The sequence below is a fragment of the Purpureocillium takamizusanense genome, chromosome 7 (genome assembly GCF_022605165.1).
Source record: "Purpureocillium takamizusanense chromosome 7, complete sequence".
Lineage (NCBI taxonomy): Eukaryota > Fungi > Ascomycota > Sordariomycetes > Hypocreales > Ophiocordycipitaceae > Purpureocillium > Purpureocillium takamizusanense.
In genome coordinates this window covers 554,709-582,693 of record NC_063074.1, presented here as the reverse complement: position 1 = coordinate 582,693, position 27,985 = coordinate 554,709, and the positions used below count along the sequence as shown (strand labels likewise).

Here is a 27,985-nt window from a genome sequence, read left to right as displayed (position 1 = left end):
CTCCATCACCACTGACTGATTACATACATTTGCAAGACGCTCCAACTGTCTCACTGTGCGCAAAGACATGCCAAACGCATCGACACTTCGCACAACTTGCAAATGTGCCACCTTGGGCGCCGACTCTTCTGGATGGAACGTCTACCCAAGTCTCCTTCTCCTCATGCTCAAGTCAGTGTTCTGGCGCACTTGCACGCGCCGTTGCCGTCACGGGGTTCGAAGTAATAAGATATATTCATAGACTCGGCGCCAGCCCATTGCATTGGATTCGCTGCCACCGAGGCCCTCCTGTCCTTCATCTGGAGTGGCAGCCACATCAGCCTAGCTGATCCTGATGTCGCCCATGCAAGCTGGCCGTCGCTTCGTAAAGTCGTTGCAACAATGCGCCCATGCTCCGTTGCAATGCACGCCTTGTCGACTGAGCCGCACTTTTGGTTTCCCTGTCTACACCATCGGCTCTGCGTAAAACAAGCTGGTGCCATGAAACGGCCCTGAACGCCTTGCTCAAAATCAGCCCTCACCCACCCTCTGCCCCCCCAATACATGCCCTCGCGCCGCGACAAGCATCATGCCATGTCTGGTTCGTTAAACTGGCCAACTGCTTCCATGGAGATACCCACGTTGGCATCCATGGCTTCCGATGACGCGCACGAACCCTCCCAATCTTTGGCTTGTCAGTCCATATGCCGTCGTGCCTTGGACGCAGTCACTAGAGAGTCAGACTCACCCGAGACGTCATCATCCACTTCATCCACCATAAGACGCTGCAGAGGCTCAACAATCTCTGCGACATTGTCAGAACTGTCCACGACACCAGCAGGCCACAGGGCAAAAGAACGCATACCGCTCTGTATCGCCGAGAACATGATGTCGTCATCGAGTCTGGTTTCCTGCGCGCTTCCCGGCTGCGGTGCGCATTTGCCCACCACTCGAAGTATGCAGTAGGCCGCCTGGCGCTCGATCCGAACTCGACGCTTGATGTGCGCCTCGCGCAAGTACACGAGACACTGTGTCGCCAGTTGGTGCATTACCTCATCCAACGACTCGACGGCTATCAAGCTTTCGGTGTTGTCTAACTCGCCAGTGTCCTCGTCCCCTGCGGACGCACGCGCAAACCGCTGCTCAAAAATCTCCTTTTCGATAAGCTGCTCCGCGTCGTGTCTTGTGTCTGTGTCGGGATACACCAGCAGATATGGTGCCCATGAGGGAATCAGGTCACGGCAGTACAACCTTCTGGCCTCGGCTGCCGCTTCGTCGGGTTGCTGTGAGCGCATCGCGAACCGCATGAAGGAGAGTAACGCTGCCCCTTCATAGTTCTGCGACTTACGGGCTTGATCGCAGATGTGGCGGATGAGGAGTTCCACGTGCTTCGTCGCGCGGGTGCTTTCGATATATCGCTCAGCCCCTTTGAGGAAAGCCTCGAAGTGCGGATTCACTGAATCAATCTGTGTGTTGCGGCTCAGGGTTTCCAGGACCTTCACTTCCATATATGAACCCATGGTGGTCAAACGGCTCACGATGCTCCTCGTGGCCTCCCGGGCTTGGTCGATGGACAAAACCTTCTCCACGAAGAGACTGCCCACGCGGCCAACCGGCTCGTCGTGTATAATTTGAACCTCCTCTGACGTCCAGGGAACAGGCGTCTCCTGGTCGAGTCGATCCGAGGCATCCTCGATGATGAACTCGGCACCGAAGGTAGGATGCAGCTGCGACATGAGGTGGTCGATGAGACAAATAATGGCAGAATACGACGGTGCCCTGTTGCCTCGTCGGAGAATGGCGGTGAGCATGCGAGCATAGTTTGCGGCCAGATGGCTCGACGTGTCGGCGGTGATGATGCGCAGGAGCCGCTCGAGGAAGTCTTCAGAGAGGAGCGCAACGGCCTCGCGCGGTCCGAGCTTCGAGAACGCTAGCATGGTGCCAAAGACCTCATCCCACGAGCGAAGATGGAGGTGGAAGAACTGCCATAGATAATTAAGCAGCGTGACCATTCCCCGCAACACCGGCTGCCTCGCGACATCGCCATCTGGCGCAAGGCTGCTGTGCCTAGACATGTCGTCAGGGTCGAGTCCGTCGGCGATTGATGCAGCATCTATCACGTGGTGGCTATCGCCATTGTAGACCTGAGGCAGTTCTTCGGCGATCTTCTTGACAGCACGAATCATGATTTCGCCGGCAAACGCCCTGACGTGCTGCTCGGGGCTTCGCTGAATCAGTGCCCTATATGCCGAATGCCGCAGCAAGAAGTACTCGATGAGTTCCAGTGCGCATTTGGGACAGTCGGAAACTGCGTCCTGAAGCGTTTTCGAGTAGGGGACGAAGAAGGGCGTGTCCTTGGTGCGCGAAACGATTTGGTCCAGGTGTGACAGCGCCACCTCCACGGCAAGGCTTTGCAGCTCGTGACCTCGATCTTCCAGCGAGGCGAATTGCCTCTCCATCTGCTTGCCACGGGCGAAACAGCTGTGGACAAACATAGTGTGAGATGGGTCAAAAAGGCAATGACGCTTCAAAATGACTGTGTTCTCCGCCACGATGTGCTCCTGCAGAGGACCCGGTACCTCGACGCGTAATGGAGTGGATAGGTTTTGAGTGGTCATTACACTCTGTTGCGCCTCTAGCGATGACGATCGCTGGTAGAAAAGCATGTAAGCGCTATACGCCTTGTCGTAAATGATACCGTTGCCGTCGAATGCGGCTCGGTGATCAGGGCCACCGAACGTCGCGTTTGCTAGGTGCGACGGATCCCATGGCGTTACGATGTCGTCGTTAAACTCAACCCAGCTGTCAACGCCAGGAGTACAGGGTCGCTCCCTGACATACGAGTAGTAGTGACCTGACTCGGCCGTGCCCGTATGAACAAGAACTCCAACGAGCTCGAAAATATCCTCTTCTGCAGCAGCATCTGGATTGCTTAGGTGCTCCATGGTGTAAGGCCGCAAGTCGATCTTGCGGGGGAAGGAGAAGCGATCATTGATCTTGCTACGCTGAAGGGTCCGCAGGTTGAAATCGAAACGTTTCAGGTGAAAAATGACATTGTCGGGGACGTCCTTCAGACAGGCCCTGCCTCAATGTCAGCATATGTATGGGGTAGTGATTGGGGACTGGATCTCGTACCTCTTGACGGCAGCGACGTGTCGGTCGCACGTGGAACACTTGTACTTGTTGTCTGAAAATTTATCAGCAGATTCCCAAAAATGAGCAAGACGGCAGGGCAGGTTCCTTACCACCATCCATAACTTCACCGCCCACATACGCCTGGAGACTCTCTTCCAAGGTGCCGTTCCCTTTGATATCGCATTGGATCGCCGAGAATGGCTCAAGCCTCTCAGAAATATGTTCGCATTCCTTGGACTTGACTTGTTGTACCAGCTGTCCGCCGTAGAAGGATCTGAGTTGCTTGCGGTCTTCAGCTAGAGGGAATTGGCCCTCCCACCGATCGAACAGTAAGTTGTAGAACTCATCGACGTCCATCTGATTGTAAATGTCGATCATCGTATCGTCGTAGGTCTTGATGGCACTGACAAAGGTTATTGGATCGACGTAGCGGCGATAGCTCTCCTGCAAATAACCGAAGACATTCTGAGTATGGAACAGCAGCTCCTGGGTATCGCTTGGATCCTCTGTGTTCACGCTCAAGATGAATTGCCGAAAGCTCGGGTTCATGTACAGCTGCGTTAGCAAGGCGTTGAGATAGCACGTGTTGGATAAATTTCGGAGTCCAGCATAACCGCAAGGTGCACGAAGAGCCTTGAACCGATCGAATTGCTGGGGGAGATCGTAGAGGTACGGCTCGTCTTGTACTCGATGGTGAGTAAGTAAAGGCAAATTTTGGAACGAGAACCACGAACCGTTATCGTCCTCGAAGAAAGGCACAAGCTGGTTGAGCAAATCCAATACCTCATGCAGCTCATCACAGTCTTGGCTGGCGAAACGATAGATAATCTCGTATAGCTTCGCTCGAGTGTCTGTGTTCAGGACGATTCGCGATACTGAAAGGGAACCTTCCTTGACCCGCTCAGGGAACAGATGTCGTGTGAAAAGGTGACGAATGAATTTTCTACACGTCGTCAGCGGCAAATGTCATATCGGAGTAAGGATGTCAACGCACTCAGGCCATATCGCGGATGCGACCAAAGCAGAATCCTCGTTGAGACACAACAGCAGCAGGGCTGCTAGGCCAGCGATGACAGGGTCGTGTGGGTCTTGATCCGACATGTGCTGATTCCACACCTGTTAGCTATGAATTCAGTCGTATTTCGGAATGGCTCAGCGCCTACCTCGGTGGTTCCATGCTCTAACAAGAGTCGGCTGATTTGCGACGCCAGCCGCCCCAGGTCAATCTGTCCACCCAAATGTACCAAAAGCTTCTTCAGGAGCTTGAATAGCTCATGGCACTGGTCGGGAAGCTGAACAGCATCGCGTATGAGCTCTGAGACTACCGGCCACAGGTATTGGGCAAGGCCATGAACTGCCGGGTCTTCAGACGATGTGGCTCGGTCCTCGTTGTCGTCATACGGAGGGGCGTCCGCGTCCACAAAATTCTCCAGAAGCTCCACAGCCGTCATTCTTACCGCCCTTCTCGGGTCGTAAAGAACAAGAGTCTGAATGAGGTCATGGAAGGCTGGCTCTTGGGCCATATTAGCCCAGAAATTCTGATCCGACTGGCCAAGCCGTAAAATCGCGACACATGTGCTCGCAATCAGCGGCAAGCCCGCGTCGCCTTGACATTCAAGAGCATTGTATAATAGCTCGAAGAGGCGCTTAGGAGCTGGCCCGTTGACGGGATTGCAGACGGCTTCAGATGCGATGCACCGATGCGTCCCTGCCAGTTGTTAGTAGACTGGAGAAAGCAGGAAGAAGGAAAATCATCTGGCCCAACGTACCTTGTGTCAGTTTGACAAAAGTCTGCATCAGAGCACTCGCCACCCGCATCTTGAGCCGTGTTGTAGTTCCCACGAGGACGCTCGGGTCCGACAGCGCCTGAATGATGAGGCGCAAAGACCTGTGGAGCACCTCATCGTGCACTTTGAACGTTGCATTACTCTCGGGGCTCTGTGCTGGGGGAGCCGCTGCAGTAGTCCGACGAGGGCTCTCGACGTACTCCGTCAGGGCATGGATGGCATACAGAGACTTGAAAGGCTGCCCGGGGAGGAACAACTCTCGGTAAGAGGACGTCGAGTCGCTATCAAATTGGGACATGATGTAGCCGTCCGCTGGAATGTTTACCACAAAGTCATAGATCTGCACCACGTTAGAAAACAAAATGAGTTCGAGTGCAGCATATATGGCACCAAGCATAAAGGGATCCACTCACCTCTTCTGCGATCCGTTCCTCCATGCTAAGGTAGTCCCAGAGCTCCTCAAAGTGTGCCAGAACTTCCACCTCGAGCGGAAGCGATCCGGGCTTGATCCGCACTGGCGAGGATGAATAGTTCTCTTCCCGCTTGACTATGATAAAGCCGTCCTGAATGTCAAGCTCTTGCAATGACTTGCAACTATCTCCTTCTGCCGGCAATAGCTGACGTCCTCGGTAATACGCACGATAGTTGTCGAACCCTGTCTCTTCCCGAAGGGTGGCAAGGAGTGACGACACCGTGTTCAATTTGCCAATATTCAATGGCATGATGTCAGTTTGTTCGTCGCCATCAAAGGATTGATACTTGAGCTGCGCTGAGTCTCCCTCGACTGGATCGGGTGTTCTAGACATGTAAGACCGCAGGTCTGCCACAGCAAAGTTGGGCTTTGACTGGTATTTCTTGAGGAAGAAACGGAGCAGCTGAAGAGAACGAGTAAAGACGCGCTCCTGTCTAGCAGTCTCCGTTTCGGAGAGAACAATGATCATCGAATCGCCATCGCTGCTTGGTGAACCATCGACAGATCGCTTGAGAGTATCAGCGGCACCCTTGAGCTGGTTCAGGCAGCGACCGACGAGCGCAAGGTGCATCCGCCGTGCATGAGGTAACGGATGGCCGGCGACAGAACAGCCTTCCAAGTACACGCCAAGGGCAAGCGTTGCGATCGCTTGGTTTACAAGGGTCGAATCGTCTGCCTCTAGTATCAGTCTCCAGAGCTGTTCGATCGCTGTCTGGACAACATGGGTCTCGTCATCCAGTAATGTGCCGCCTTCGTTAGAGAAGCACTGTAATTTCTCCTTGATGAACTCGAGAACCCCATCGCAGAGATACTCTGTTGGTAGTTTCGGCAGGAGAGATGTAAAGCATGTGTCGAGAAATGTGTTGCGGAATGATGTTCTTCTGGACACGCTGAGGATGATGTGCCACCCCGCGCGCCTGTCATCTGGGCAGGCCGACCCTGACCCTACGAGCAAATTCCATAGTCTTGCTCCCAAATCATTGTCGATAGATCCAGGCTGCAGCTGGATGAGGTTGGTCACAAACTCCCGTCGTGGATGGTTGATGGTGCCGGAAAACACGGCGCATCCTGCCCCGGATCGATCCGCGAGCTCAGCGTGTTCTAATTCCTCCACAATCAACCTCGCCAGGTCGTGGTGTTCTGCCAAGACTTGCATCTGAGTAACCGTCGTATTGCGTATTGCCATTGAAAGGCACCAAAGGCTTCCCAATGTTGTGGTAGACTTGGAAGCAATGTCATGGATACAGCTCTGGTACAACTGGGCCCGACCTTCAGCATCGGGGCCGTAGCCAAGGAGTTCCTTGAACTTTTGCATCGCGAGACGCTGAACCTCTTGATCCGCGATTTGGGACTCATGAGAGATAGCAGACGACTCTCTCAGCAGACGCAGGCAGAGGACGTATGGGTAATAGGGAAGCGTAGAATGATCCCCGTTGCATCGGCGCATCATTTCACCCAGGATATTGTCCAGGGCAGTTCGAACCGACACCGTGAAATGCTCCAGAGGAAGTGACTGAAACCTTTTGCAGATGTGCAAGAGCTCCGCCTGGTCAAACAGCGCCGAAATAGTAGTGAGTACGCGCCTCAGGGCATCCACAACACGAGGATCCTGGCTTGATGTCAAGCCGTGCCATATCATATCGGAGTGCTCCGCACGGTAGGTTTTCGTAACAACCAAAAAGCCGATGACGTTTGCACACTCAATTATGATTTCCGGATGGCAGCTGCCGCCGAGGATGTAGTCAACAAGCCCGATATGAAGCAGGTATTCGGCCAAGTGCTCGACCACATCAACGCTGCAGTCTTCGACGCCGTCGTTAAAACGCTTCCACAGGGAGACGAGATGCGTGCACAACGTGGTGACGCCGGCCATGCGCATGTTCATCTGACTCGATCGAACGAGCTTTTCCAAGGCATCCACTTTCCAATCCCACGCAATTGCTTCATACACAGTCTTCAAGACCAGTGTCGGGTATCGAGCTCTGTGTTTCGTGAATCGATCTTTTGCTTGCTGGTTATCACTGCGCAAAGACATGGGCAGAACTTCAGCGAGGCACTGGATCGCTGTACTGGCACAGTCTGGGCTTAGGCTCGCGATGTGCTTGTCGATCACCGCCATCAAGGCAGTTGACATTGTTTCCATCATCTGATGGCAGACGGCAAGATCGCCGTTGGCGCGTTTATCCTCATTTTGGCTCTCATTCAGGCCGCGTAACGCAGCGCGAGTATAGTCCGTTAGGGCAAGGCTCAGAGGCGCCAGGTGATCTGCCAGCTTCGGCCATCGAGAAACGGCGCCGGCCAGCGCGTCAACGAGCTGTGCAAGACTCTCGGCACAACCTGCTGTGCTGTCATGCAAGATTCTGAAGAGGTAAAGTTCCAGGTTGATAGGATTCCAGCCGGGCTCGGACACGGGCTCGTTCATCTGGTCGGGCTGGTAGTCGATGGACGACACCGTGTTACGAAGCTGTTGAATGTATGCGGGAGCAAAGATAGCCGGCGCTGAAGCGCCATCAGCAGATGAGATGCTTTGTAGGGCAATTGTATCGAGTGCGATATTGTGTGCAATCAACCGTGTGAATGCGGTATACAGGCTCAAGAGACGGTTCCTCAGTACTGGGTGTTTCAAGAGCTCCCACCTGGACACCGTCAGCGGAGTACGACATTCAGGACCAGGCAGTGCCTTACCTTCGCGGCAAGAGACAGACAATGATCTGTGGGAATGACTGCCAAAAGTCTCTATTGATAAGCCTCGACTCCAATACGACAATTGCGCCCTTCTGTTTCGCAAACTGGAGATAATCATTCAGCCAAGTGACGATGTCGTCGAAGACGTGGCCGTCCACAATTTTATCTAGCAGAATGTTAGTATATTCATACCCAGACATCTGCGAGTACTTACTTGATGAAAGATAGTCAGTCAGGCGCTGTACTGTCGCGGACAGTCGCTCAGATGGCTGACGGTATGGGAACTGAGGTGTTGGATCGGCGATGAGCAGGGTGTCATCTACCGCTGAAGTGCCGGATATCGCAGCTGAAATCTCCATATCCTGATCATTACCGCTATAGGCTTCCTCTGATTCGGTGATTTGGATGACCTCAACAGCAGGGCTCGTGCCAGGCCTTGACGATGGCGTGCTCCCAGATTCGGCAGGCAGTTCCTCCGTCGTCTCTGCATCGGAGTTTCGTGCATTCTCCCGAATTTCAGCAGCGTCCGGAAGCGTGGGGTCAATTCCGGAATGCGTCGGCTCGAGGGATGTGGGCGACTCTGGTGGCGAGCCTGACTCTGAGCGTCTGCGGAGATTGATGGTCACGCGGCTAGGTGGCGGTTCGGGGGAGGCCTGTCGTTGCTCCGGTGTGCGTGGAATGGTAGGCTTTTCGTCCATGGCCATGGTGCTTCCAGACCAGGACTGATCGCCCTCAAGTGTGGTGGAGCTCGAGGCGTCATGAACTGGGTTCGCGGTGTCGAGAGATGCTGCAGGGGATCCAGAGGCTGAGGTGCGGCGGCGCTTGCGCGACGAGACGTCACCGTCGTCAAATGGATTAGGGCGGGTTGAAGGATGCTCAGGGGAAGAGGCTACTTCCGGCAGCTCGGGAGCGAATGTGGAGGGTGGTGAGTCCGGCGCCATCTGACTTGTGTCGAGGGAGCTCGGGGCAGGAGGCTTCAAAGTGCGAAGACGTCACTGCGTCGTGAAAGCCGTCTCGGCGGCGACTGCGCAAAATTAACATGTGTGTTGACTAAGCAAACTGCGCATCGGCGTGAGACGGGACGAGGAGCTGGCCGGGAGTCACGGCTGAATGATAGTTGATGGGCGGTCTGAGGGAAAGGGAAACAGAGCTGGTGATGTCGGATGCAATGAAGATGATGAGAGGTGTGAGGTAGGTAAGTTTTGGAGGACCAGGATTGGCTGGTGGGACGCGATGCTTGTGTGGGACCGTGACGCCGGACAATGGGCGACGTCGAGTGGGTGGAGGGGCAGTGGAGGGTGGTACCTCGTGCTACTACGTCCAGTACTAGGGTAGCGCACTTGCAGCCCGACCCTGGCGACGCCTCGGCGACGTTGGCGGGGGAGGGGGCCACCTAGGTCGGCACGACCTCCAGACTGAAGTGCCCGAGGTGAGGTGGCAGCTGTGATGGGGACGGGGACGGGTGCCGCGAGAGCCCTGGAGGCTGGAGGTCTGTTGGTGGGGGTCCAGCAGGAGGAGGAGCGCCGTGGGAGGTGCGGACGGGCTCCAGTTGCCATGCCATGCATGACAAGGGACGGGAGGGGAGGGTCCCTGAGGCGCCTCCGTGACAGCGGGCGAGACCAGTGGACGTCACCACTTGGTTGCTGTGGAGTATTCCGTACGTCTTGCACTGCCAGGCAGGTAGCTCCTCCGACAGTGGATGAGCGCATGGGGCCTGGGCGCCAGTGACATCGTTCTGGTGTGTGGGCCCAGGGCCACGCTGATGTGCCTGAGGTGAGGTCCCGGGCTCCTTCTCCAGCGGTGTCTCCGCCCTCGAGCAGCTCTTGCCTGGGTGCGTGGCCCCCATGATAGGCGTGTGTGATGACTGCGCATCATCGCCAGGACCGGGCAACTGATGTGAAGGAGATTTCAAGGGAAATGGCACGAGCCGTCACTTACCGCCCTCAATAGTGGGCAGGCACTATGTGCTGTGGAGCCACTCAAACGCGGTCAGCGTCTTGTTGCGATGGTGCTGTGCCACGACCACCGAGGCGGGCTCAGAGGGGCAGACAAATGAGTAAGTAAAGGGCAGCAGGATGTCGAACCATGGAGTATGAATGTGATTGCGCTCGTTCCTCGGTATACTGGGCCGCTGGCAAGATCTCGCGATGACGACTCGCCAGGCACCATTTGTCACCATGAGAGGATGAGGGAAGCCAAGGGACCAATGCAACACGCCTTTCGCCGGGGCCACATAAGCAAGCTGTGACTGACAGTGACTGCCGACCCGACACTAGCAACTGCAAGCGGCGGCCCAAGATTCGATCTAGCGGGAAAGCCTGGAGCCTAAAACAGCAAAATAGCACGGTGCCTCGCTTGTGCTTTGACGGGACTGGCTCGGGCGGATCAGAAGATACACGCGGCTACAGATAGGGTTCGGCACGTCATATTGACACAAAATCCCATTAGCAGTGTAGCCTTGCACCCGGTTCTGCCTAGGCAATCAGGCAGGGAGATCATGCCGATGGTCACGAACGGCGTGATTGGGTTGCATCACAGACTCTCGACCGAGGATTGGGTCTGCAAGCCCCATTGTCGCACAGACAAGCCCAGGGCTGCCGTCGGCTGCGACATGGTTGCAAAGCGGCACGGATAAATACAGGGAAATCATTATCAAACTGAGATGCATACGAGGTGGCTACTTAAGACGCTCGGTGCCCTGGGCGAACCGCAATGCCAGCGTGCCTCCGTGAATGCCAAAATGACGATGGATATTAGAAGTCGCGAATGCTACCTTAGCTACCCTGCACCTGGCGATGTAAGAGCTCATTCTAGACGACAATACCTCGTACGCAGTGACGAGTAGGCAGCAGGACGCAGGAGTTGGGTACGCAGCTTGTCTAAGCTCAGCATACCTAGTACCTAGAGACGATGAACTTGGTGTGAGTGCGAAGTAGTGAAAAGCTTTCGTTGCTCGCAGGGACGCACGGCTCACATGACGTATCCAAGTCTGGGCTGTGGGCATCCTTCTAGAAGACCTACCGACGCGTTGCCCTTGTCTCGTGGCTTACGCTCAAGTCCATACCATCCCGAGACTAGTACGGGCTACCAGCACGCCTCACGCAGGTGAACGCCAGGTGTTCAGCCTTAGGGCGTGAGGCTCCGCTGTAGAGGACCTGCGACGCCCCACGGAACCCGTCAAGCCCGGATCAACAGTGGTGCCCCAGGTCGCGGGTACTTTGTTCATTTTAGGCGGGCCCACCCATGGTCTTTTTCGGTACTTCGCACGCCCATTTCAGGGTCCACTATCCAACTTCATCTCAAGCTCGCGCACCAAGCATCTTTCCTTGAACTTGCTTGTTCACAGCTTGCACGATCGCTTATGCGGGAGAGCGTTTGCTGCATTTTCTCGAGAGAATAAAAAGTACGGAAGACTCAGAGCAATCTGGTGCAGCCGGACGCGATCTTGGGTCTCCCCACAATGGCTTCGTCGACACAGCCCACAGGGCGCAAGAGGCTCATTCATCACCTCGACACGCCCTTCTCCTCCGTTTCGTGGTAAAGCTGGCACCCCACAAGCGATGTGTAACAATAGCGCTCACAAAATCAAGGCCCGAGATATTGTTTGATGACCAGGACGCCATACTGGAGATGCTGTGCAAGTAAGTGTCATTGATCGAGACACAAAGCTTCTTGTGCTCACGCAACATTGCCACATAGCCTTCTCAACCCCATCGGGCAACACAGAAGGCATCATACAAGACCGTCGAAGGGGAAGAGAAGCAGCAAAAGACGTACTGCCTCGATGCAGGATGCCACACCCGAGGACGAGACCCACGGGCCGCCAGCGCCACAGAAGCCCGAACTCAGCGCTTACGTCCATGTCGGCTTCAATTCGATTACAAGAAGACTTGAAGAAACGTCAGAGGGGCACAGAGAAACTGGATCGCAGGGTACAGATGATGCCAAAGGCCCATATTCCATGGTTTTTGTTGCACGCGGCAATCAGTCATCGGCCTTCAACTGCCACTTCCCCAGAATGGTCGGCGCGGCAACGCGAGCCTTGCCGTATGCTGAGCGAACCCGATTAGTGGGGTTCTCAAAACCGTGCTCGGAAAGGCTCAGTTCCGTCTTGGGCGTCGCGCGGGTATCGTCCGTTGCCGTGATGCGCGATGCTCCAGGCGCTGAAGCGCTGTTGGCGTTTGTTCGAAAGACCGTTTCACCCGTGGACACTTCTTGGCTGGAGGGGAGCAAGGCTAGTGCTTATCGGCCGACACAAATTGGCTCGACAGAGACGACTGTTGGAGTAAAGAAGGCAAAGACAACGGCATGAGCGTGGGGAAAGAAGTGTACACCGGGCGGCTTACGGGATATGAGCTAGTGGCTGGCGAAGCGGAAGATTGATGCCCGTGTCGCATCACAGAGGTGCTGTATTTACATGGCCACCGGCTCGGTTTCATGGCTAAAGGTCGCAACAAACGTGCTATAAACGTTCTTACTCCATGTTTGCTCTGGAGAATAGGCGCTCTGTCATTCCAAGAATTCTCAAGTGCATATATGCTCAGAATGTGGTAGGTAGGCATCGTTGCCCCTAATTGAAATGCCGTGCGGTCCTCCGGCTGCTACGGCCAGCTAGCATACAGTGAACGGCAAGCTGCAGCAGCCGCTGCTCCGAACACCCCCCCGGCGACGCAAGTTAGAGCAAGGCGAGTGTTCGTTCACCTTGACGCTCGTGCCGCCGTTTGCCGGGCCGCCGGCCCTTTTCCGGGGCAACCGCGAGTGCGCGCACCTGCCACGTGCCTCTAGGACGTACAAAAGCCAAACAAAGATCCATTGTGGTGTGATTTCAGTGACTGGCTCTCGTTCGCGGGCCGTTTAGCGACTTTTGAACCACATCCTGGAGTCTCTACCTAGGGCTGCCCGGCCTGGAAGACGCGGCCACAGTCGGACCCGCGCGATACCCTCGTTTCTGGCCCATCACCCCTTTGCTTCCTATTTTCTGTTGTCATTCGAGGCAGCTTCCGTGGTCAGTTGTGTCACAGGACGCTCAGGAGAAGCGGTTGGCGAAAGGTGCAAGCCTTGCGCCTCGCGGGCCACAGCTGTCAACACCTGCCACGAACCCATCCCAGCAGCAGCAGAGGACTGACATCATTCAACATTGTCGGCAACGTGGCCAGTCTCCTGATCATATAACGTTTCCGTCGGTCGTGGCCTCATTCACAATACTGGAGCGTGCGATATGAGTGGCTCGGGGTACAACGACCCGGAGAAGCTGGCAGCTGCCCTGGAGCTTGCCCGCAGCTTCAAGTCGGGGGGTGACACCAAACATCGACGCGGCAACCAGACCGGCAGAGCAGCTGCGTCGAGAAGAGCACCTCAACCCACCCAGCAAAAGTCGGCCGCCCACATTTCGCAACCCTCGAATATTTGCGGCCCGCCGCCTCCAAGCCAGCGGCAGTACGCCGGCCTCGGCAGATTTGGGGAGCAGAGCGCCAACTACGGAGAATCACCTGTGCTCGGCAGCTCTGCTGCAGACTTTCTACGTCGTGTCGACGATGAGGATCCCGCAAAATCGGCAAACAGGTTGCCAGCTATAGAGCGGGGACCAGCAGGCAAGAACAGTGGCCCCCCCCTGAACCAGATGTCAATGCCCACATGCAGATTTGAAGAGCAAAAGCCGGAAGATGCCCTACCTGGATCTGTCCTAGACACATTCTTCTTCTTAGTGAACGGAGGCCAGCTACCGAATGAAGAGCAGCAGCATCAGGCAGAACCAACAGAGGACTCAACCGAGAAGTCGGCTCCTGTCGACCAATCTACGGCGGCGATGGAAGACTTGACAATGACCTCTCCTGCTTCTACGGTCAGGACAGCGCCTGCGAAGAAAGTTACACTTGAAAAGGTTTCGGCGAACGAGCCTGGCGACTCACCAAAAGAAGTGGGAAGGCCGGACAGCTCAACGACGGCACGGGCAGATACGAAACTCTCTCCGCAGGCTGCGAGTTTTATCCCAAAACGAACCCTATATTCTGGCATCAACAGCCAGGCACATACCGCAGTTGCCTCGACGGCCGAGCAGAATCTAGAGTGGAACACCCAAAGCTTTGCCAACAACGGCATGGGCCAGAACCCCATACCTCCACTGTCATTCAACAGTATGAACTTCTCCTAGTGGACGCATTGCCCCAACTGCGGTATCCCCGCCCCCCCGTCTAACAGAATATAGTTCCTGCGCCGTCCGCCAATCCTTTCTTGCCTACAACTGTTCATTCGTGCGAGCCACAGGTACAAGCACAGCATGTCGAAGCTGCAGGATCACCGCCAACTCGGTCCGCAAAGACCAAGGGCCCCCGAAACGGTCTTCAGTCGTCTAAGTGGGCGGCCTAGGTGGATAGTGGCCCTCACAGCGGATAGCATGAGGGGCAGCTGGGGTTGATGGATCAATGCGAAGGCTGGGGACTAATCGATGCTGTACATGGCGTTGAAGAAGATAGCGACTGTAGAGTGGCATACGACGGAAAGTTTTATGAGTTGTAGTATTGGCGCCTCGTCAAAATCCGTCGGACTATAATGTACCTCAACATGGAATCTACAGGAATCGGTTTGTTGCCACAGAAACCCATGTTTGTATTCCGACTTTTACAGCATTCGCTTTCGGAGAAAAGGCATTACGACGTTGCAAACCAACGACAATTGTAATCTGCGTGCATGGTGGATTGTGCATGCTATTCAAATGGAAGCAATAATACTGCAATGTCGCGGCTTCAACTTGTCATGCTCTTCTCCAACATCTTGACCCCTTCCCGCACCTTTGGCGAGAAATGCTTCCTGAGCAACTCGCCTTCCCAGACCGTCGAAGCAAATGGGTTGCTGCCCTCGACGGAGTCGCTCAGAGGGTTGAACTTGCCGTCGCCCTTGCGCTCTTCCGTGTTCCACAGGCTGTTGATCTTCTTGGCGTGTGTGTGGGCGATGTCGCCGAGCAGAGCCAGGACAGCCTGCGCCGACTTCTCAGGAAGGTGCAGCGCCGTGGAGGTGAGCTGCTTGGTGAAGGCGGCGAGTCGAAGGGGCGGGACCTGGCGCGCGTTGTACGCGGGGAGGAGGATGCCGGTGAGAGAGCGGAGTAGCAGGACTGTGGTGGTTTGGACGTTGATCTTGGAGGTGGCGGATGCGGCAGAGGAGGAAGACGAGGTGCTGAGGCGGGTGTTCTCGAGGTCTGCGGCGGTGGCGAGCGGGAGGAGGGACTTGAATAGATGTGTCGTGAAGAAGGAAAGGTCGAGATGGAGGTCGTGGCGAGAGTTGTGGGCGTCTTGGCCCGCCAGCAGAGCGTAGGCCGTGACGGTGCACAGAAGTGCCTCGCGAGTGAGATTGCGAACGGGAATATCTTCGTCATCCTCTTCGTTTTCGGCATCTTCCGTGGACTTACCCTCGGCGTCCTCGTCGCTGTGGCGGATCAGATCCTTGAGTGCTTCCAAGAGGTCGCCGAAGAAGTCCTGGTTGATGAGGTGCGCGTACTTCGCCAAGCCCTCCAGAACGGCACCCATAAGGTGTGGAACACGCAGCTTCAAGATGCGAAAGTAGGTGGCGAAGACGAGCTTCAAAGTCTCGGACTGCATCCTGTCGCGCTCTTCGTGGCTGACGAGGGCGTCGGCCTGGGCCATGGTCTTCTCGAGCGCCTTTTGTTCCTTGATCGCCTTTCTCTCCCTCTTTGTGCGGAATTCCCTCTTGTTCTTCTTGACCTTGGCCAGGTCCTCGGCTGATCTCTCCACTCGATCCTGAGACGCCTTGCCCGAGAACTCGGACAGGAGCCTGAGGCTGAGGAACAGGTTGACGGTGGTCTCGTCGACTTCGAATTCACGCGCCTTCATCATCTTTGTGAGCAGCGACACTGCCTCGAGAGATGGCCTGCCCTCCTCATCATCGCGAAAGAATTCTTCCAGCGCCTTCTGGGACTTGACGGCATCGTCGTCGATTTTTCTCCGGCTCAGCCTGCCGACGAGGATCTTGACAACATCTGACCGAAAGTTGAAGTGCGGGACCTTGGTGATGAGCGAGCACGCGCATGTGACTGCAACATTCGCCACACTCTGCCCGCCTCGCACAGGCTTCGTCTCGAACTTGGCGCACCGCGCAAGCTCCTTAACGTAGCCCTGGTAACCGGATACCAAGCTCTGTTCAAACTGCCTAAGCTGGCGAACCTCCTTGGACAGCTTCTCCTTGGAGGATTCTTCGGTATGCGGGCGTATCCTGTAGCCGGGAATTATGTCCTGGTAGACGGTCATTTGTGTCATGAGCGCCAGCATCTGTATTGTTGGGATCTTGGATTGGCCGAGGGCCGCGAGGCCCTTGAGCGCACCGATGTTCTCTTCGGGGTTCTCGTTGATTGAGCTGGCGAGTTTGGCCAGCTCCTCCTGAGCTTCAAGAATCTGCTGAGGTTCCGGAATCTCAGGCTTTTGCTCCTCTTCCTCCTTGTCTTCGTCGAGTTCCTCGGATTCGGACTCGATGCCGTCCTCGCGACCCTCAAGCCACTCGTTGTCGCTCTGGACGGAGGATGCATCCTCTTCGGGCTCAACGTTCCGCACAATTTCTACCCGCCCATCTGTGGAGCGAATCTGTGGAAGTTTCGTGCTCTCTTTGGCGTTCTTCTTTCCTTTGCGACGGCGCGACTCGTAGTCGTGCTCCAGGTTCCAGTCGGATGCATGCTTGAAGAAGTCCTTCTGAGCTCTTCTCGACGAAGCGGCATGCTGTGCCTCATCGTCGGATGAGTTATGGGCCAGCTTCCGCCGTTTCGAACCGGCGGCCGTCATTTTGGTTTCTCTGTGCCGCGCCTAGCTTGATTGTCGTGACTGTGATGGCTAATCGTCCTGAAGAAATGTCTTTCTGGGACCCTGGACCTCTGGACGAAGTGGAGTTTGATAGTCGCGAACACCAATGGCAGGCCACCCTGGCCGCTCACCGCCAAAATTTTGGAATTTTCTGCCACTTTGTTAGAGGCTACCAATGCCCCTCCGTCGGGCCAAAATTTCGAGGTTGGCTTGGAATTTCGTCGCCGTATCTCTGCACTGTCCCGTGCATTGCTACCAGCATTGAGAGCGACCGACAGCAGTGAAATATACATCAAGCGACCGATTGGAAGCTTGATCTGCTTGACGAAACGATGGGCTTCACAAAACCGCCTGTTCAGGCGCTCAAGGCTGCCAACAAGCTCAAGCGACAAGAACTCTTCGTCCAGCACAAGAAGGCGAAGGACAAGGAGCGTCATGAGGAGCGGCATCGTCGCAAGAAGGAAGAAAGCCGCGACCCATCACTGAAAGCTGCGCGACTGGCAAAGAACAGGGCTGTCACATTGGACGAGAAGCGAGTGTGGGACGACGGCGACGATGACAGCCTCGGCGCAGTCGTGGACCTGGAACAGCTGAGGAAGCGGCGCATTGCGGAAGCCGAGGCCGAGGAGCAGGCTGCGTTGGACGCAGAGATGAAGGACGCAGAAAGCGAAAACGATGATGGCGATAACGACAGTATGCTGGATACGGACGACGAGGACGATGAGGATCGGCAAGCCGCGAGGGAGCGGCAGCGGGAGAAGCGCGCGGCGCGAGACAACAGCATTGCCCCATCCACGACGAGCACGAACCTTGACCTGACTCCTTCCTCACTCGCGCTCAAGTTCCCCTCACTCTTCTCTGACGTTCCGCCCCCGACGCCTAAGATACTCGTCACCACGTCCCTTAATTCCACAATCCACGACGAGGCGCAGCTCATCTCAACCCTGTTCCCCAACACGACATACATTCGCCGCTCGGGCCACCGCTACGCTTACAAGTACTCCCTGCGCGAGATTTGCAAGTTTGCGACGAATCGCGACTACACAGCAGTCGTCCTCATCAAGGAGGACCTCAAGAAGCCTACAGGCATGTCCATTGTACACCTCCCCTCCGGCCCGACGTTCCACTTCAGTATCTCGAGTTGGGTCGAGGGCAAGAAACTTCCCGGCCACGGCAACCCTACCAACCATTACCCTGAGCTTATTCTCAATAATTTCAAGACGCCGTTGGGCTACCTCACGGCAAAGATGTTCCAGACGCTCTTCCCGCCGCAGCCCGAGTTTCAGGGCCGACAGGTCGTGACCTTGCATTGCCAGCGCGATTTTATCTTCCTCCGTCGCCATCGCTACGTTTTCCGAGAAAAGCGCACGACGGAAAAGAACATCGTTGGCGCAGACGGCAAGGAGGTCAAAGGAGTGGAGGGCCTCCGAGTCGGTCTGCAGGAACTGGGCCCGCGATTCACCCTGAAGCTAAGAAGGGTAGATAAGGGCATCGGGCGGGCGGGAAGCGAAGGGAGCGACGCCACACAATGGGAATGGAAGGCCAAGATGGAGAAGGATCGCAAGCGCTTCAACCTGTAATTCGCGTTGGACGGCAGGCATATGCACTGTGTAATTGGCGTCTTGGAGCGATCTGGTCCAGCATTTTTTAATGGCCAGAAAGATTCCGGCAATCATTTTGTTTTCAAAGTATTGGCAAATGTTGAAACTCAACTGAACTGTGTGTTTACAACCCATTATGCCATCAACGACTTCTATCATGTCCGATTTTAATGCCACGAACTTCAACTTAGCCGGAAAATACGCCTAACTCGCGACGGAACGAGAACAGGTCAATGAAGCTTGCTGTTGTGCTCGAGCATGGCGACGGAATACCTGGCGTATGTCAGCGCGGACAATGGTTGCAGGTGGCAACACTCACGCGATAATACCAAATATAGCAACAACTACACCGGCCATGGCCTTGTCTTCCAAGGTTCTTCCGGATGTTATCCAACCTATTGCGACTATCGTGCATGTCTTTAGGTGTCCAACTACAGTGCTCGAGACCGGGCCGGCCTGTGCAACGATGAAGAACTGTGAAAGATTGATGAGGGCAGCGAAGCCACCCGACTGTAATGATCAGCAGCTGACCAATACGACAGTATATTGGGTCGTACTAAACCGATCATGAACCATCTGTGACCCGGAACATCAATCCAGTGTGGGAAGCTGTCAACAAACGGAACCGCGTAGAGAAGCAAAACAGAGGCAACGGGGGCCTGGGTGTATAGCAGCTGCATGCTGGTCATTTGCAACTTGCGATGGTAGCTCGCAATCCACACTGTGTAGAGGGATGAGGCAAAAATGCCGCTAAAGGAGAAGATGATGCCGAGTTGCGATGTCGTCTTGATGTTTGCGTCGTTTGTTGGGATGGAGTCGTACTAGGACACCATTCCGACGCCTAAGCACGCAGGGAAAAGAGCTGCAACGGCGAGCCACGGAAGCTTGGAACCGTGCAAGACATAGTTCATGGCTGCAACAGTGGGCGTGAGAAGAATGCGCGCAACTTGGTAGAATGTGATGGAAGAGTACGCCAGTGAGAGATTTGGGAGAATGACATTCAGGCACATGGTGATCGCGAGCGGCAGCAAGTGCTGCAAAGAAGCTCGTCGTGGAACGAAGTAGGAGAATGCTGGCCTGGAGAGCACAAACAGTGTGATCCAAGTGAGGAGAAAATGGAACGAGGCGAAGGAAAGCTGGCACCGCCTCCACGACGGGTCAGAGAAAATGGCTTTGTTGGTGAAGACCTACAGCCGGTGTCAGTGGACAATCGGTCTCAAGCACATAGTTTCAGTGGTGACAGCCATACAATGCCGACTGTCGCGAAGGTATTCACAGCCATCCATGCGAGACCGGCGTGAAAATTGACAGGCTCGCAAGTGCTGTCCTTCGGCTGTGCGAGCAGCTCCGAGTCGACGGCACTGTCACCATCGCCAGCGCCAGCACCCATCTTGTTTTCGACCCGGGAATTCTGGAAGCGCCAGATTGTATGGAGCTGAAACTCAGATCAAGCTTGGCGCGGAACAGCGAACTGATACCCAATGTGGATCGGAGATGGTTTGTTTTGTCGCAGAAAAGCAAGCGCATGAAGTGACGCTGGACAGTCATCGACGGCTGGAAGAGGCTTGGAACAGCCCAAGAGATAGCCCAAGTCTCTGGTTTGCGTCGGTCGCTTTTGCCAAGCCCTGCAAAGAGTAAAAGCACTGCGGCGTTGGCAGCAGCCGCTGCTGCACACCGCAGGTCGCATGCGGCTGCCTTAGATTGGCCGTGCCATGGATAGAAGAAGGAGCACCTAGGATGAAAAGGTACGTTGAGGCATCTACGCACCAACTGTACTTCGTACAGTATACGAAGTACCAATCTACTAGGTAATTTAGTCATGGAAAGAGAACCACGAATGCACAAAGCGTCTCCCTCTCAAACACGCGAGTTGCAATGGTCCCTCCGCCCATCTACTCGTGCTTACTTGTACCTGATCATTCTCGTAATTCGTGGTTCTTGTTTCATAAGCCGACGTTGAATCCAGGACCCCAAATACGACGTATCAGAGATGAAGTGGTTGGTGTTGGTGACGCCCCCCGCACCAATCCCCATGCCCGTAGCTACAGCGCTTTCGCCTTCCCGCACTTCTGAAGGACCCACCTGGCCTCACTGGCGGCCGAAAGTCACACGAGGCACTGGGCGCCACAGAGTTGAGACCGTTGCGCCACGCAGGGGGAAACGGCGTTTATTGGAGAGCGAGCTAGGCTTGACTGCAGTGCGGACGTCATCCCAGGCGACGTGCAGAGCCTATCCGCACCAGTCTGCATGACTTCGCGGTGTCCGTCGATATCTTCGTCGTCGACTGGCCGGCTCGGCCAGAGGCTGCGCTCTGCAGATCACAGAAACCAAATTCCGAAATCTTGGTAGGCTCAGGCGCTCTTACCCGTGCAAGCGCTTGCCTCCGCCAGTGACGCAGGCTCCTGCCCAGGATTGTGCCCTTCGAGTGCCGCACCTCACTGATCGGCACCAGGCGCGCCTTCCGTCTCTCTCTCTGACGCGCCAGGTCGCAAGGACTCGCAACTCGCATCCGTGCCGTTATGACACGCAGGCTCCTCCAACGGCTGCACAGCAGAGTCCCACATCACCAGCCCAGACGACGACCTGCCCGGGCTTCGTCGATGACGCCGTGTGTGAGCCAGCAACGCGCAACAGGCAGAATGACCTACGGTGCGTGCGCCCTTTATCGGCGCTGAGCCTTCTTCTATGCATGGGCGCTGGCTGGGCTGACGACGGTGGCATTGGGCTGGACTTGCAGGGGCTGTCAACGCCGCCAACGGCTACCACTCATATTCACAGGAACCGGATGTCTGGAAACGTGCCCCAGTTCTGAAGGGTACGACGGAATTCGAGCCGCGACCCGGCGTCCGTAATATCATGATCACTGGTGGTGCTGGATTCATGTGAGTCCATCCGTTCAGTGCTGTGAGATGCAAATTGACCTGATCGTGCAGTGCATCTTGGGTCGTCCGCCACTTCACACTCACCTACCCTGAGGCCTACAACATAGTCTCCTTCGACAAGCTCGACTACTGCTCCTCCTTGAACAATACCAGGACTCTCAACGACAAGCGCAACTTTACCTTCTATCATGGCGACCTCACCAACCCCCCCGAGGTCCTGGACTGCATGGAGCGTCATGAAATCGACACCGTGCTCCATTTCGCGGCCCAGTCACACGTCGATTTGAGCTTCGGAAACTCCTACAGCTTCACGCACGCCAACGTCTACGGCACCCACGTCCTTCTGGAGAGTGCCAAAAAGGCTTGCATCAAGCGCTTCATCCATGTCTCTACCGATGAGGTCTACGGCGAGGTCAAGGAAGGAGACGATGAGTTACATGAGTCGAGCATCCTTGCTCCCACCAATCCTTACGCCGCGAGTAAGGCGGCCGCCGAGATGCTTGTCCACTCATACCTAAAGAGTTTCAAGCTGCCGACCATTATTGTACGCAGTAACAACGTATATGGACCTCACCAATATCCCGAAAGTACGTCCTGCCTAGTTGTTGCCCGAGACAATGACTGGCCATGATCACATGCTGATTCGCAGTAGAGATCATTCCAAAGTTCGCTTGTCTTCTTGGCAGGGGTCGCCCTGTTGTCTTGCACGGTGATGGGCGACCTACGCGTCGATATCTCTACGCTGGAGACGCGGCGGATGCCTTTGATACCATCCTGCACAAGGGTCAGGTTGGACACGTGTATAACGTCGGTTCCGCTGACGAGGTTTCCAACCTCGAACTCAGCCACAAGATACTCGATGCAATGGAGGTCGACATGGACGACCCCAACCGTTTCCGCAAATGGATCAAGTACACCAAGGACAGGCCGTTCAACGACCGTCGGTACGCCGTCGACGGTACCAAACTTCGTAAGCTGGGCTGGGAGCAGAAAACGTCACTCCAAGAGGGACTTCAAACGACAGTCGACTGGTATCGGCAGTTTGGAGAGCTATGGTGGGGTGACATTAGCCATGTCCTTACTCCTTTCCCGACTGTCAGCCAAGGCGAGATTATGCCAGACGACGACCACTCCATGAAGGACGAGCCGCCGCAGCCCGGTGATGAGTGCCACACGACAGTGAAGAAGACTGATGCCGAGACGAATGGGAGATACTGATGCTGGTTACACAATCTTTGCATCTATGCATGCGCGCGAGGAGATTATTGATTGCTATGGCTGTCACGATGCTGAGATACCATTTATAGACGGCAAGATGAAAGGGGGTGGGGGAGGGAGGGGCAGGCGGGACCCATAGACATTCTCACCCGACCTTTCTGGTGGTCTGGGAGTGAGTGTATCCTAAATATGCATTCATGCAAGCATACTAGGGCGTAGAAAAAGGCGGCTGAAGAGGTAGATCCTGACAGCCGCAAAGGGCATGTTTCGAAAACTGCGCTTCCTGGAATGACTACAATGAGATGCATCGTGCCGTATAAGAGCCACCGGCCGGAGCGAGTGAGTAGCACATGCCCAAGTTCTTGTGTTTCTTATAGTAGCACGAATTATCTCACATGAGAAAAAATCATGTTGCATTGCGAGTGCCTCATGTTCTGCCAGGTTGCACAACATGAGATCGGGTCACATTGGTAGTCACGAGTAACAAGTGGGCCACAGCCTATATTTACGTACAGGCTAACGGTCCGACTCCAGAAGACTTAGCTGTGGGACGCTGTGACACTCCAACTGGCGAAGACAGCCTGGGCTGGATCAAATGCGCGAGGTACTTTGCAAAACAGGTCATGCCTCATGACAATACGAGTACGTATGGGTTGGTTCCCCAGGTTGACCGGCACTCGCAGTGGAAAAAGTCGGTGGAGCGGCAGCGGTGACACAAAAGGTGGGCGGGCAAAGTCACAAAGGCTCAAAAGCGTCGGTTCCGGGCCGGGGGAGTTGCAGAAGGCGCCATGAACAAATCGAAATCGGGGTCCCGTCACCTTGGGTCGAGAGCCGGGCCCAGCTTGTCGGGACGCGTTTCAACGAGTGCCACAGAAAGGTTGAACCAACAGCGGGAGGGTGCGAGCGGCGTGGTGCTGATTCGTTGGCAGAACGCTAGCCCTTCCGGGGTCCAACCTGCACTGAAGTTGTTGGTCAGGTTAGGTTGGTGCCCGTTGACAGCCCTGCCGGGTGCGAGGGAGGGGTTGACCAGCATTTCCAGGTTGGGGGGTTGCGGCTGCCGGGGATCTATCTGGGTCCCCGGGAATCTCTCGCCGTTACCGCGAGCGCCCTTGCGTTGGGTCAGGATGCACCAGGTGGACAAAGTCATGTACTACCACAACAGACTCGCCGCCACCACCACCGCCATCGTCGTCGTGCGAAGATGATGAAGGCGCGAGAAGAAGGGACGATAGACGAGGTGCGATGCAATCCTCGGCGAACCCTAAATCGGTAGGTAGTAATAAATAAGCGTGCCCGTGCCTCGGAGCAATGGCACCTGCTGACGAGAGAGAGAGTGGGGCAGTGGTGGCATCCACAGGTGGCATCCACTGGTGCTCGAAGAGGCGGACCCCCTGACGGGGAACAGGGATGCCGGCGGCGAGCAGACCACCAAGCAGACCGGACTGCTGGATCCGGGCAACGCGTCAATGCCATGAAGTAAGTGCCAGCGGGTTTGCGTCGCGCCAACACAACGAGACATGCATGCCATGCCGCCTTACAGACTTTAGGCAATTTTAGAAGCACCCCAGGACCGCACAGAGAACGATCTTGGACGCTCAGGTGGGTGAGGCGCTCGTGAAGTGAACATGGGAAAGCCACACGACACTGGCACGGTGCCTGCCTTGGGGGGGGGGGATATCTGGCTGCGCGCCACAGGCTCAAGCCTCCACTCCATGGGCGGTCGGCATTTCCAACGCGGCTTGCTGAAACCTCATGAGGTGCCCGGCGACAGGTGCCGAATGGAAGCGCTGAACCTGTGCCGCAATGGGCGGCGTCGGGTACTGGACTTGATTGGATTGGGCGTCCCAGAAGCTGCTGCCTTTGCAGTGGCGGCGCATTGAGTCAAGAGGTCGCGCGTAGGCAGGGATTGGGTTGGCCGCATTGTCTGGTCGTGCAGGTCGTCGTGCATGGGAGGGTTTGTTTTGTCGTTTGATGTGTGCCTGCTGCTTTGCCTGCCCGCTCAATGCCCACGGCAACTTCCGCCCTCGCCCGACGAGGGGTTTCCAGTTCCCTTCGACGACAGCGTACCTACCTACTTAGTACCTTGCCTGTCTGCCTGCCCATCATCGGCGTGGCTGAAGAAGAAGCGACAGCGCTGGCCGGCCGTGCTGTGCAAGCAAGTCTCCCACCTGAGGTGGCTGGCGGAGCGCCGTCACCCTCCTGAGAACGAAGGTGGCTTGGGGCAGACCGGCAAAGGGCCCTCCCGTTGTCTACTGTGGCGATTCGACACATGCAGAGCTGGTTGATGATGGCGGAATCCAGGCGGAAGAGTCTCTTGGATTAGTGATGAAGTGAACGGCCAGGCGCTCAGCAGCTACGCCTCCTCCAACAGCAGTGGACGACCCGAGCCCTCATCCACCATGGAATGCGAACCTTGAAGCCAAAGTCCGCGCACGGCCCAGCTGCAGCGACAAGGGTCGGGTCCACTGGCGCAACCCTCCCTCCCAGCAGCCACCGGGCCAAGCGGTCGACAGAATAAGCGGCACCGCAATTGCAACTTTACGGGCGAGACGATCGGAGCGTCGCAGAAATCCTCTACGAAAATAACGATAAAAGCAATAAAAAATCGCCGTCTTTTTAATACGATATCAACCAAGTTCTTAAAGACGATCATACCTTCCTTTTTTTTAATGCCCTTTATCGCCGTTCTGTCTATGGTAGAGAGGGTAGAGAGGGTGAGGAATTTCGCGGTGCCGCTTTTTCTGTCGACCGCTTGCGGGCCTATCCACCAACAGGACCCCCCCCGCCGGGACCCCACAGCGCTTGTCCCAGCGACCCCATCCCCGGGTCGTCGTCGCCTGCCCGCCTCGGCGGCTCAGCCCATCCGCTGCCTGGACCGAGTTGGCGGGCCCTGGCGCCGCTGCAAGTGCTGGCAGATCCTCGTCATGGCCGCGCCTGGTCTCAGCGAGACGAAGTGAGTTGAGGTGATGGCTTGGTGGTGGCATCAACCCATGCCATCCATCATCCACCACCTCCACCACCACCTCCAGCTTCGCCCCAGCTCTTGCGACTAGCCTCCCCCCGGCTGTGCCGTCTCTCCTCTTCATTTTCTTCGTCCGATCCCGTCCCGGATCAGACCTCCACTCTCCTCTTCCGACCTTCATCCTGAAGTGCCTCTGCGACTCGCTTGTCGATTTCGTGTCTGCCCCCCTAATCTCCACGTCTGCATTGCATTCGACCTTGATTCGCCATTTCGGGGCGCGTCCGGTACTGCAGAGACGATCCGTCGATCCTCCGACACCCGCCGCGAGACAGGTCCTCAGGGCTGCCACCACTTCTTGCTGGCCGTTGCATCGCATCGCTGTCGCGGCCGAGAACTGTCGTCGTATCATGTCGCCGGCCTCCGTCAAGCTGTGACCATTGCGAACTGGCCCGGCGACTGGCCTTGGCATGGCCCAGAAGCGACGACTATCGCTGCAGCAAGACTGCGCCCGCAAGTCCAGCACCATGTCGGCACATGGTCCCTCATCCCCTCCCCCCAACCCAGTGAGCAGTTCCAGGCTGTCCAGCGACGGTAGCCCGAGCGAAGCAGGCGCACATAGCGACGGTGCGCACACGGCCATGACGAGCGTGGTTGACACAGATGAGGAGTTGCCAAGCAACGGCGGCCACAACGGCGGCCGCGCGCAACACGACCAATCTCACAATAACGACGATGACGGGTTTGATAGGATGTCTGCGTATCCCGCATCCCATTACCCCCGGCCTACGAGTCCTCACGGAACGATGATGCATTTCTACACAGATGACGCCCATACTGATCCGTGAGTTCTTCCCTTTTCAAGTATATACCCTGGCCAATGCCTGACTCGCGCTCGCGCTAGGGCTGCTTCTACCCGGTCAATATGGGCTCCTGACCTCGACTACCGCGAGATCCACGGGCGCCGCTACGCCCGGGAGTATTACATGCCCAACGACGAAATCGAGCAAATGCGCCTATCAATACAACATCAGGTCTTCCTCCATCTGCTGGACGGCGAGCTCTCCTGCGTACCCCTAGATGACCCGTCACACATTCTCGATGTCGGCACCGGCCCTGGCGAGTGGGCTATTCGCATGGCGGAGCTTTATCCGGACTGCGAGGTTGTGGGCACGGACATTTCCGCCGTCGCCGAAACAAAGAGCGTCCCCCTCAACGTCTTTTTCGAGATCGAGGACGCGGAGGAGTGGGACCGTCCCGCCGACCACTACGACTTGATTCACTTCCGGTGTCTCGAGGGCGCCTTCCGTGACTGGCGCGCTATATACGATAACGTTTACGACTCACTCAAGCCGGGCGGCTGGATTGAGCTAATCGACTTCGACAGCATTGAGTCAGTCAATCTCTGGTTCAGGGTATTTTCTGAGGGCTCGCCAATCTTCGATATGGCGAAGGATCTGGAGATTGCCGCCATGAGGGTAGGGAAGAAACGGGGCATCTCCCACATGGATCCGCAGCTGTTGATGGAAGCCGGCTTTGTGGATGTCCGCGTGACAGAACACTCGATCCCCATGAAAATCACCGAAAAGTCCGCCGGTAAACTCTGGCTGATATCTTGTCTCGATGGTCTTGAGGCCAACTGCCTGCGACTCCTGACCCAGGTGATGGGGTGGGATCCCGACAAGTGCAAGGCAGCATGCGAGGCGGCAGCCCGCGAGCTTGCTCAACTTGCCAAGGACCCGGAGAAGGCCGCGGGACTGCGCGTCAAGGCGCTCACGGTCTCGGCGAGGAAACCATTAGTGGCCCAGTCCGTGGCTCGGAGTCCTTCATCCGACACGAATTGCTCGCCAAGGCCCTCGCCACCTGTCGTCCAGTGAGACGAAATAGGCGAGGCAGTGGCCATGACGATGGAACAGAACACGTCGGATCAGCGTTGAATCTCTCCTCAACGCATTGTTAGCCAGGAAAGCGACCTTGTCGTTATTTTAATACGTTTTGACGATGATACATGTGCAGGGGTCTTGGGCTCAGGCTCCATTTACACGTTGGACGTATGTTCCTCACGGCGCAGGAGGCGGCATGGCGTCAATCTCACATGACTGGCAGATGGTCTGCTTGCACGCTTGGGCCACGGGTTTATGGACATTTATTCTCTTTTGACGTCTCATGCTCCATGGACTTGGGCATCTTCGCAATGCCTTGTGAAGCGGTGCATTTGGAACCTCTGAATTCGCAGGCGTCGTGGACCGGCGCCCGGAAAATTGGCGTTGCAATTTGCAGACTTGATAGGACCGAGGAGCAATCGATGTGATCTTTGGTGTGTAACACTACCTCCAGAATGCATCCAGCATTGTATTCTCTCGCTGCTGCCCTCCCAGCGCAGGCGGCGGTGCTTCGTAGCTGGACCATGTTAGTACGGAGTACGTTACTATGGGAGTAGCCAAGGTAGTTACGAGGTAAGTTTAA

The 27,985-nt window shown here is 56.0% G+C and overlaps 8 protein-coding genes across 11 annotated transcripts; 5 read left to right on the top strand and 3 right to left on the bottom strand.

Moving 5' to 3' along the window:
• Positions 1-525: 525 nt before the first annotated feature.
• JDV02_007485 (Ubiquitinyl hydrolase 1) lies at positions 526-9,242 on the bottom strand. 2 transcript variants are annotated; one of them, XM_047988982.1, is made up of 11 exons: positions 8,273-9,242; positions 8,059-8,224; positions 5,315-8,009; positions 4,884-5,241; positions 4,278-4,822; positions 4,109-4,218; positions 3,225-4,057; positions 3,115-3,166; positions 845-3,060; positions 728-784; positions 526-664 (listed from the first exon to the last, which is right to left on the bottom strand). In XM_047988982.1, the coding sequence occupies exons 1-11, from the start codon at positions 8,997-8,999 to the stop codon at positions 567-569; spliced, it is 7,857 nt and encodes a 2,618-aa protein (XP_047844981.1). In that variant the 5' UTR covers positions 9,000-9,242; the 3' UTR covers positions 526-566. The 2 variants fall into 2 exon arrangements, with proteins under 2 accessions (XP_047844981.1, XP_047844982.1); XM_047988983.1 differs by having other exon boundaries at positions 526-3,060; positions 3,225-3,794; positions 3,849-4,057.
• Positions 9,243-11,337: 2,095 nt separating this feature from the next.
• Positions 11,338-12,561, top strand: POP3 (Ribonuclease P). 2 transcript variants are annotated; one of them, XM_047988981.1, is made up of 3 exons: positions 11,338-11,595; positions 11,649-11,699; positions 11,758-12,561. In XM_047988981.1, the coding sequence occupies exons 1-3, from the start codon at positions 11,519-11,521 to the stop codon at positions 12,368-12,370; spliced, it is 741 nt and encodes a 246-aa protein (XP_047844980.1). In that variant the 5' UTR covers positions 11,338-11,518; the 3' UTR covers positions 12,371-12,561. The 2 variants fall into 2 exon arrangements, with proteins under 2 accessions (XP_047844980.1, XP_047844979.1); XM_047988980.1 differs by having other exon boundaries at positions 11,338-11,699.
• Positions 12,562-12,939: 378 nt separating this feature from the next.
• Positions 12,940-14,646, top strand: JDV02_007483 (uncharacterized protein). Its single transcript, XM_047988979.1, has 2 exons — positions 12,940-14,192; positions 14,264-14,646. Exons 1-2 carry the CDS (start codon positions 13,277-13,279, stop codon positions 14,422-14,424), a joined length of 1,077 nt encoding a protein of 358 aa, XP_047844978.1. The 5' UTR covers positions 12,940-13,276; the 3' UTR covers positions 14,425-14,646.
• A 24-nt stretch (positions 14,647-14,670) lies between these two features.
• On the bottom strand, positions 14,671-16,881 carry JDV02_007482 (uncharacterized protein). The gene has a single exon (XM_047988978.1). It carries the CDS (start codon positions 16,839-16,841, stop codon positions 14,802-14,804), a length of 2,040 nt encoding a protein of 679 aa, XP_047844977.1. The 5' UTR covers positions 16,842-16,881; the 3' UTR covers positions 14,671-14,801.
• A 202-nt stretch (positions 16,882-17,083) lies between these two features.
• On the top strand, positions 17,084-18,815 carry RPF1 (Ribosome production factor 1). The gene has a single exon (XM_047988977.1). It carries the CDS (start codon positions 17,192-17,194, stop codon positions 18,437-18,439), a length of 1,248 nt encoding a protein of 415 aa, XP_047844976.1. The 5' UTR covers positions 17,084-17,191; the 3' UTR covers positions 18,440-18,815.
• A 466-nt stretch (positions 18,816-19,281) lies between these two features.
• JDV02_007480 (uncharacterized protein) lies at positions 19,282-19,850 on the bottom strand (the record flags this gene model as incomplete). Its single annotated transcript, XM_047988976.1, has 2 exons — positions 19,282-19,647; positions 19,710-19,850. 2 exons carry the CDS (start codon positions 19,848-19,850, stop codon positions 19,282-19,284), a joined length of 507 nt encoding a protein of 168 aa, XP_047844975.1.
• Positions 19,851-20,688: 838 nt separating this feature from the next.
• JDV02_007479 (dTDP-glucose 4,6-dehydratase) lies at positions 20,689-22,709 on the top strand. 2 transcript variants are annotated; one of them, XM_047988974.1, is made up of 5 exons: positions 20,689-20,805; positions 20,913-21,109; positions 21,198-21,342; positions 21,394-21,929; positions 21,995-22,709. In XM_047988974.1, exons 2-5 carry the CDS (start codon positions 20,980-20,982, stop codon positions 22,558-22,560), a joined length of 1,377 nt encoding a protein of 458 aa, XP_047844973.1. In that variant the 5' UTR covers positions 20,689-20,805; positions 20,913-20,979; the 3' UTR covers positions 22,561-22,709. The 2 variants fall into 2 exon arrangements, with proteins under 2 accessions (XP_047844973.1, XP_047844974.1); XM_047988975.1 differs by lacking the exon at positions 20,689-20,805 and having other exon boundaries at positions 20,807-21,342.
• A 2,735-nt stretch (positions 22,710-25,444) lies between these two features.
• Positions 25,445-27,839, top strand: JDV02_007478 (uncharacterized protein). Its single transcript, XM_047988973.1, has 2 exons — positions 25,445-26,363; positions 26,424-27,839. Exons 1-2 carry the CDS (start codon positions 25,990-25,992, stop codon positions 27,394-27,396), a joined length of 1,347 nt encoding a protein of 448 aa, XP_047844972.1. The 5' UTR covers positions 25,445-25,989; the 3' UTR covers positions 27,397-27,839.
• Positions 27,840-27,985: the final 146 nt, after the last annotated feature.

Excerpts from the sequence above, each read along its gene's own strand:
- JDV02_007483 (XM_047988979.1), top strand. The coding sequence starts at position 13,277 with ATGAGTGGCTCGGGGTACAACGACCCGGAGAAGCTGGCAGCTGCCCTG. Across the intron at positions 14,193-14,263 it reads ACCTCCACTGTCATTCAACA|TTCCTGCGCCGTCCGCCAAT; the intron begins GTATGAACTTCT and ends AACAGAATATAG.
- JDV02_007482 (XM_047988978.1), bottom strand. The coding sequence starts at position 16,841 with ATGACGGCCGCCGGTTCGAAACGGCGGAAGCTGGCCCATAACTCATCC.
- JDV02_007485 (XM_047988982.1), bottom strand. The coding sequence starts at position 8,999 with ATGGCGCCGGACTCACCACCCTCCACATTCGCTCCCGAGCTGCCGGAA. Across the intron at positions 4,058-4,108 it reads GCATCCGCGATATGGCCTGA|AAAATTCATTCGTCACCTTT; the intron begins GTGCGTTGACAT and ends GACGACGTGTAG. Across the intron at positions 3,061-3,114 it reads CACGTCGCTGCCGTCAAGAG|GGCCTGTCTGAAGGACGTCC; the intron begins GTACGAGATCCA and ends ACATTGAGGCAG.
- POP3 (XM_047988981.1), top strand. The coding sequence starts at position 11,519 with ATGGCTTCGTCGACACAGCCCACAGGGCGCAAGAGGCTCATTCATCAC. Across the intron at positions 11,596-11,648 it reads CCCTTCTCCTCCGTTTCGTG|GCCCGAGATATTGTTTGATG; the intron begins GTAAAGCTGGCA and ends CACAAAATCAAG. Across the intron at positions 11,700-11,757 it reads ATACTGGAGATGCTGTGCAA|CCTTCTCAACCCCATCGGGC; the intron begins GTAAGTGTCATT and ends ATTGCCACATAG.
- JDV02_007479 (XM_047988974.1), top strand. The coding sequence starts at position 20,980 with ATGACACGCAGGCTCCTCCAACGGCTGCACAGCAGAGTCCCACATCAC. Across the intron at positions 21,343-21,393 it reads ACTGGTGGTGCTGGATTCAT|TGCATCTTGGGTCGTCCGCC; the intron begins GTGAGTCCATCC and ends CTGATCGTGCAG. Across the intron at positions 21,930-21,994 it reads ACCTCACCAATATCCCGAAA|AGATCATTCCAAAGTTCGCT; the intron begins GTACGTCCTGCC and ends GATTCGCAGTAG.
- RPF1 (XM_047988977.1), top strand. The coding sequence starts at position 17,192 with ATGGGCTTCACAAAACCGCCTGTTCAGGCGCTCAAGGCTGCCAACAAG.
- JDV02_007478 (XM_047988973.1), top strand. The coding sequence starts at position 25,990 with ATGGCCCAGAAGCGACGACTATCGCTGCAGCAAGACTGCGCCCGCAAG. Across the intron at positions 26,364-26,423 it reads GATGACGCCCATACTGATCC|GGCTGCTTCTACCCGGTCAA; the intron begins GTGAGTTCTTCC and ends CGCTCGCGCTAG.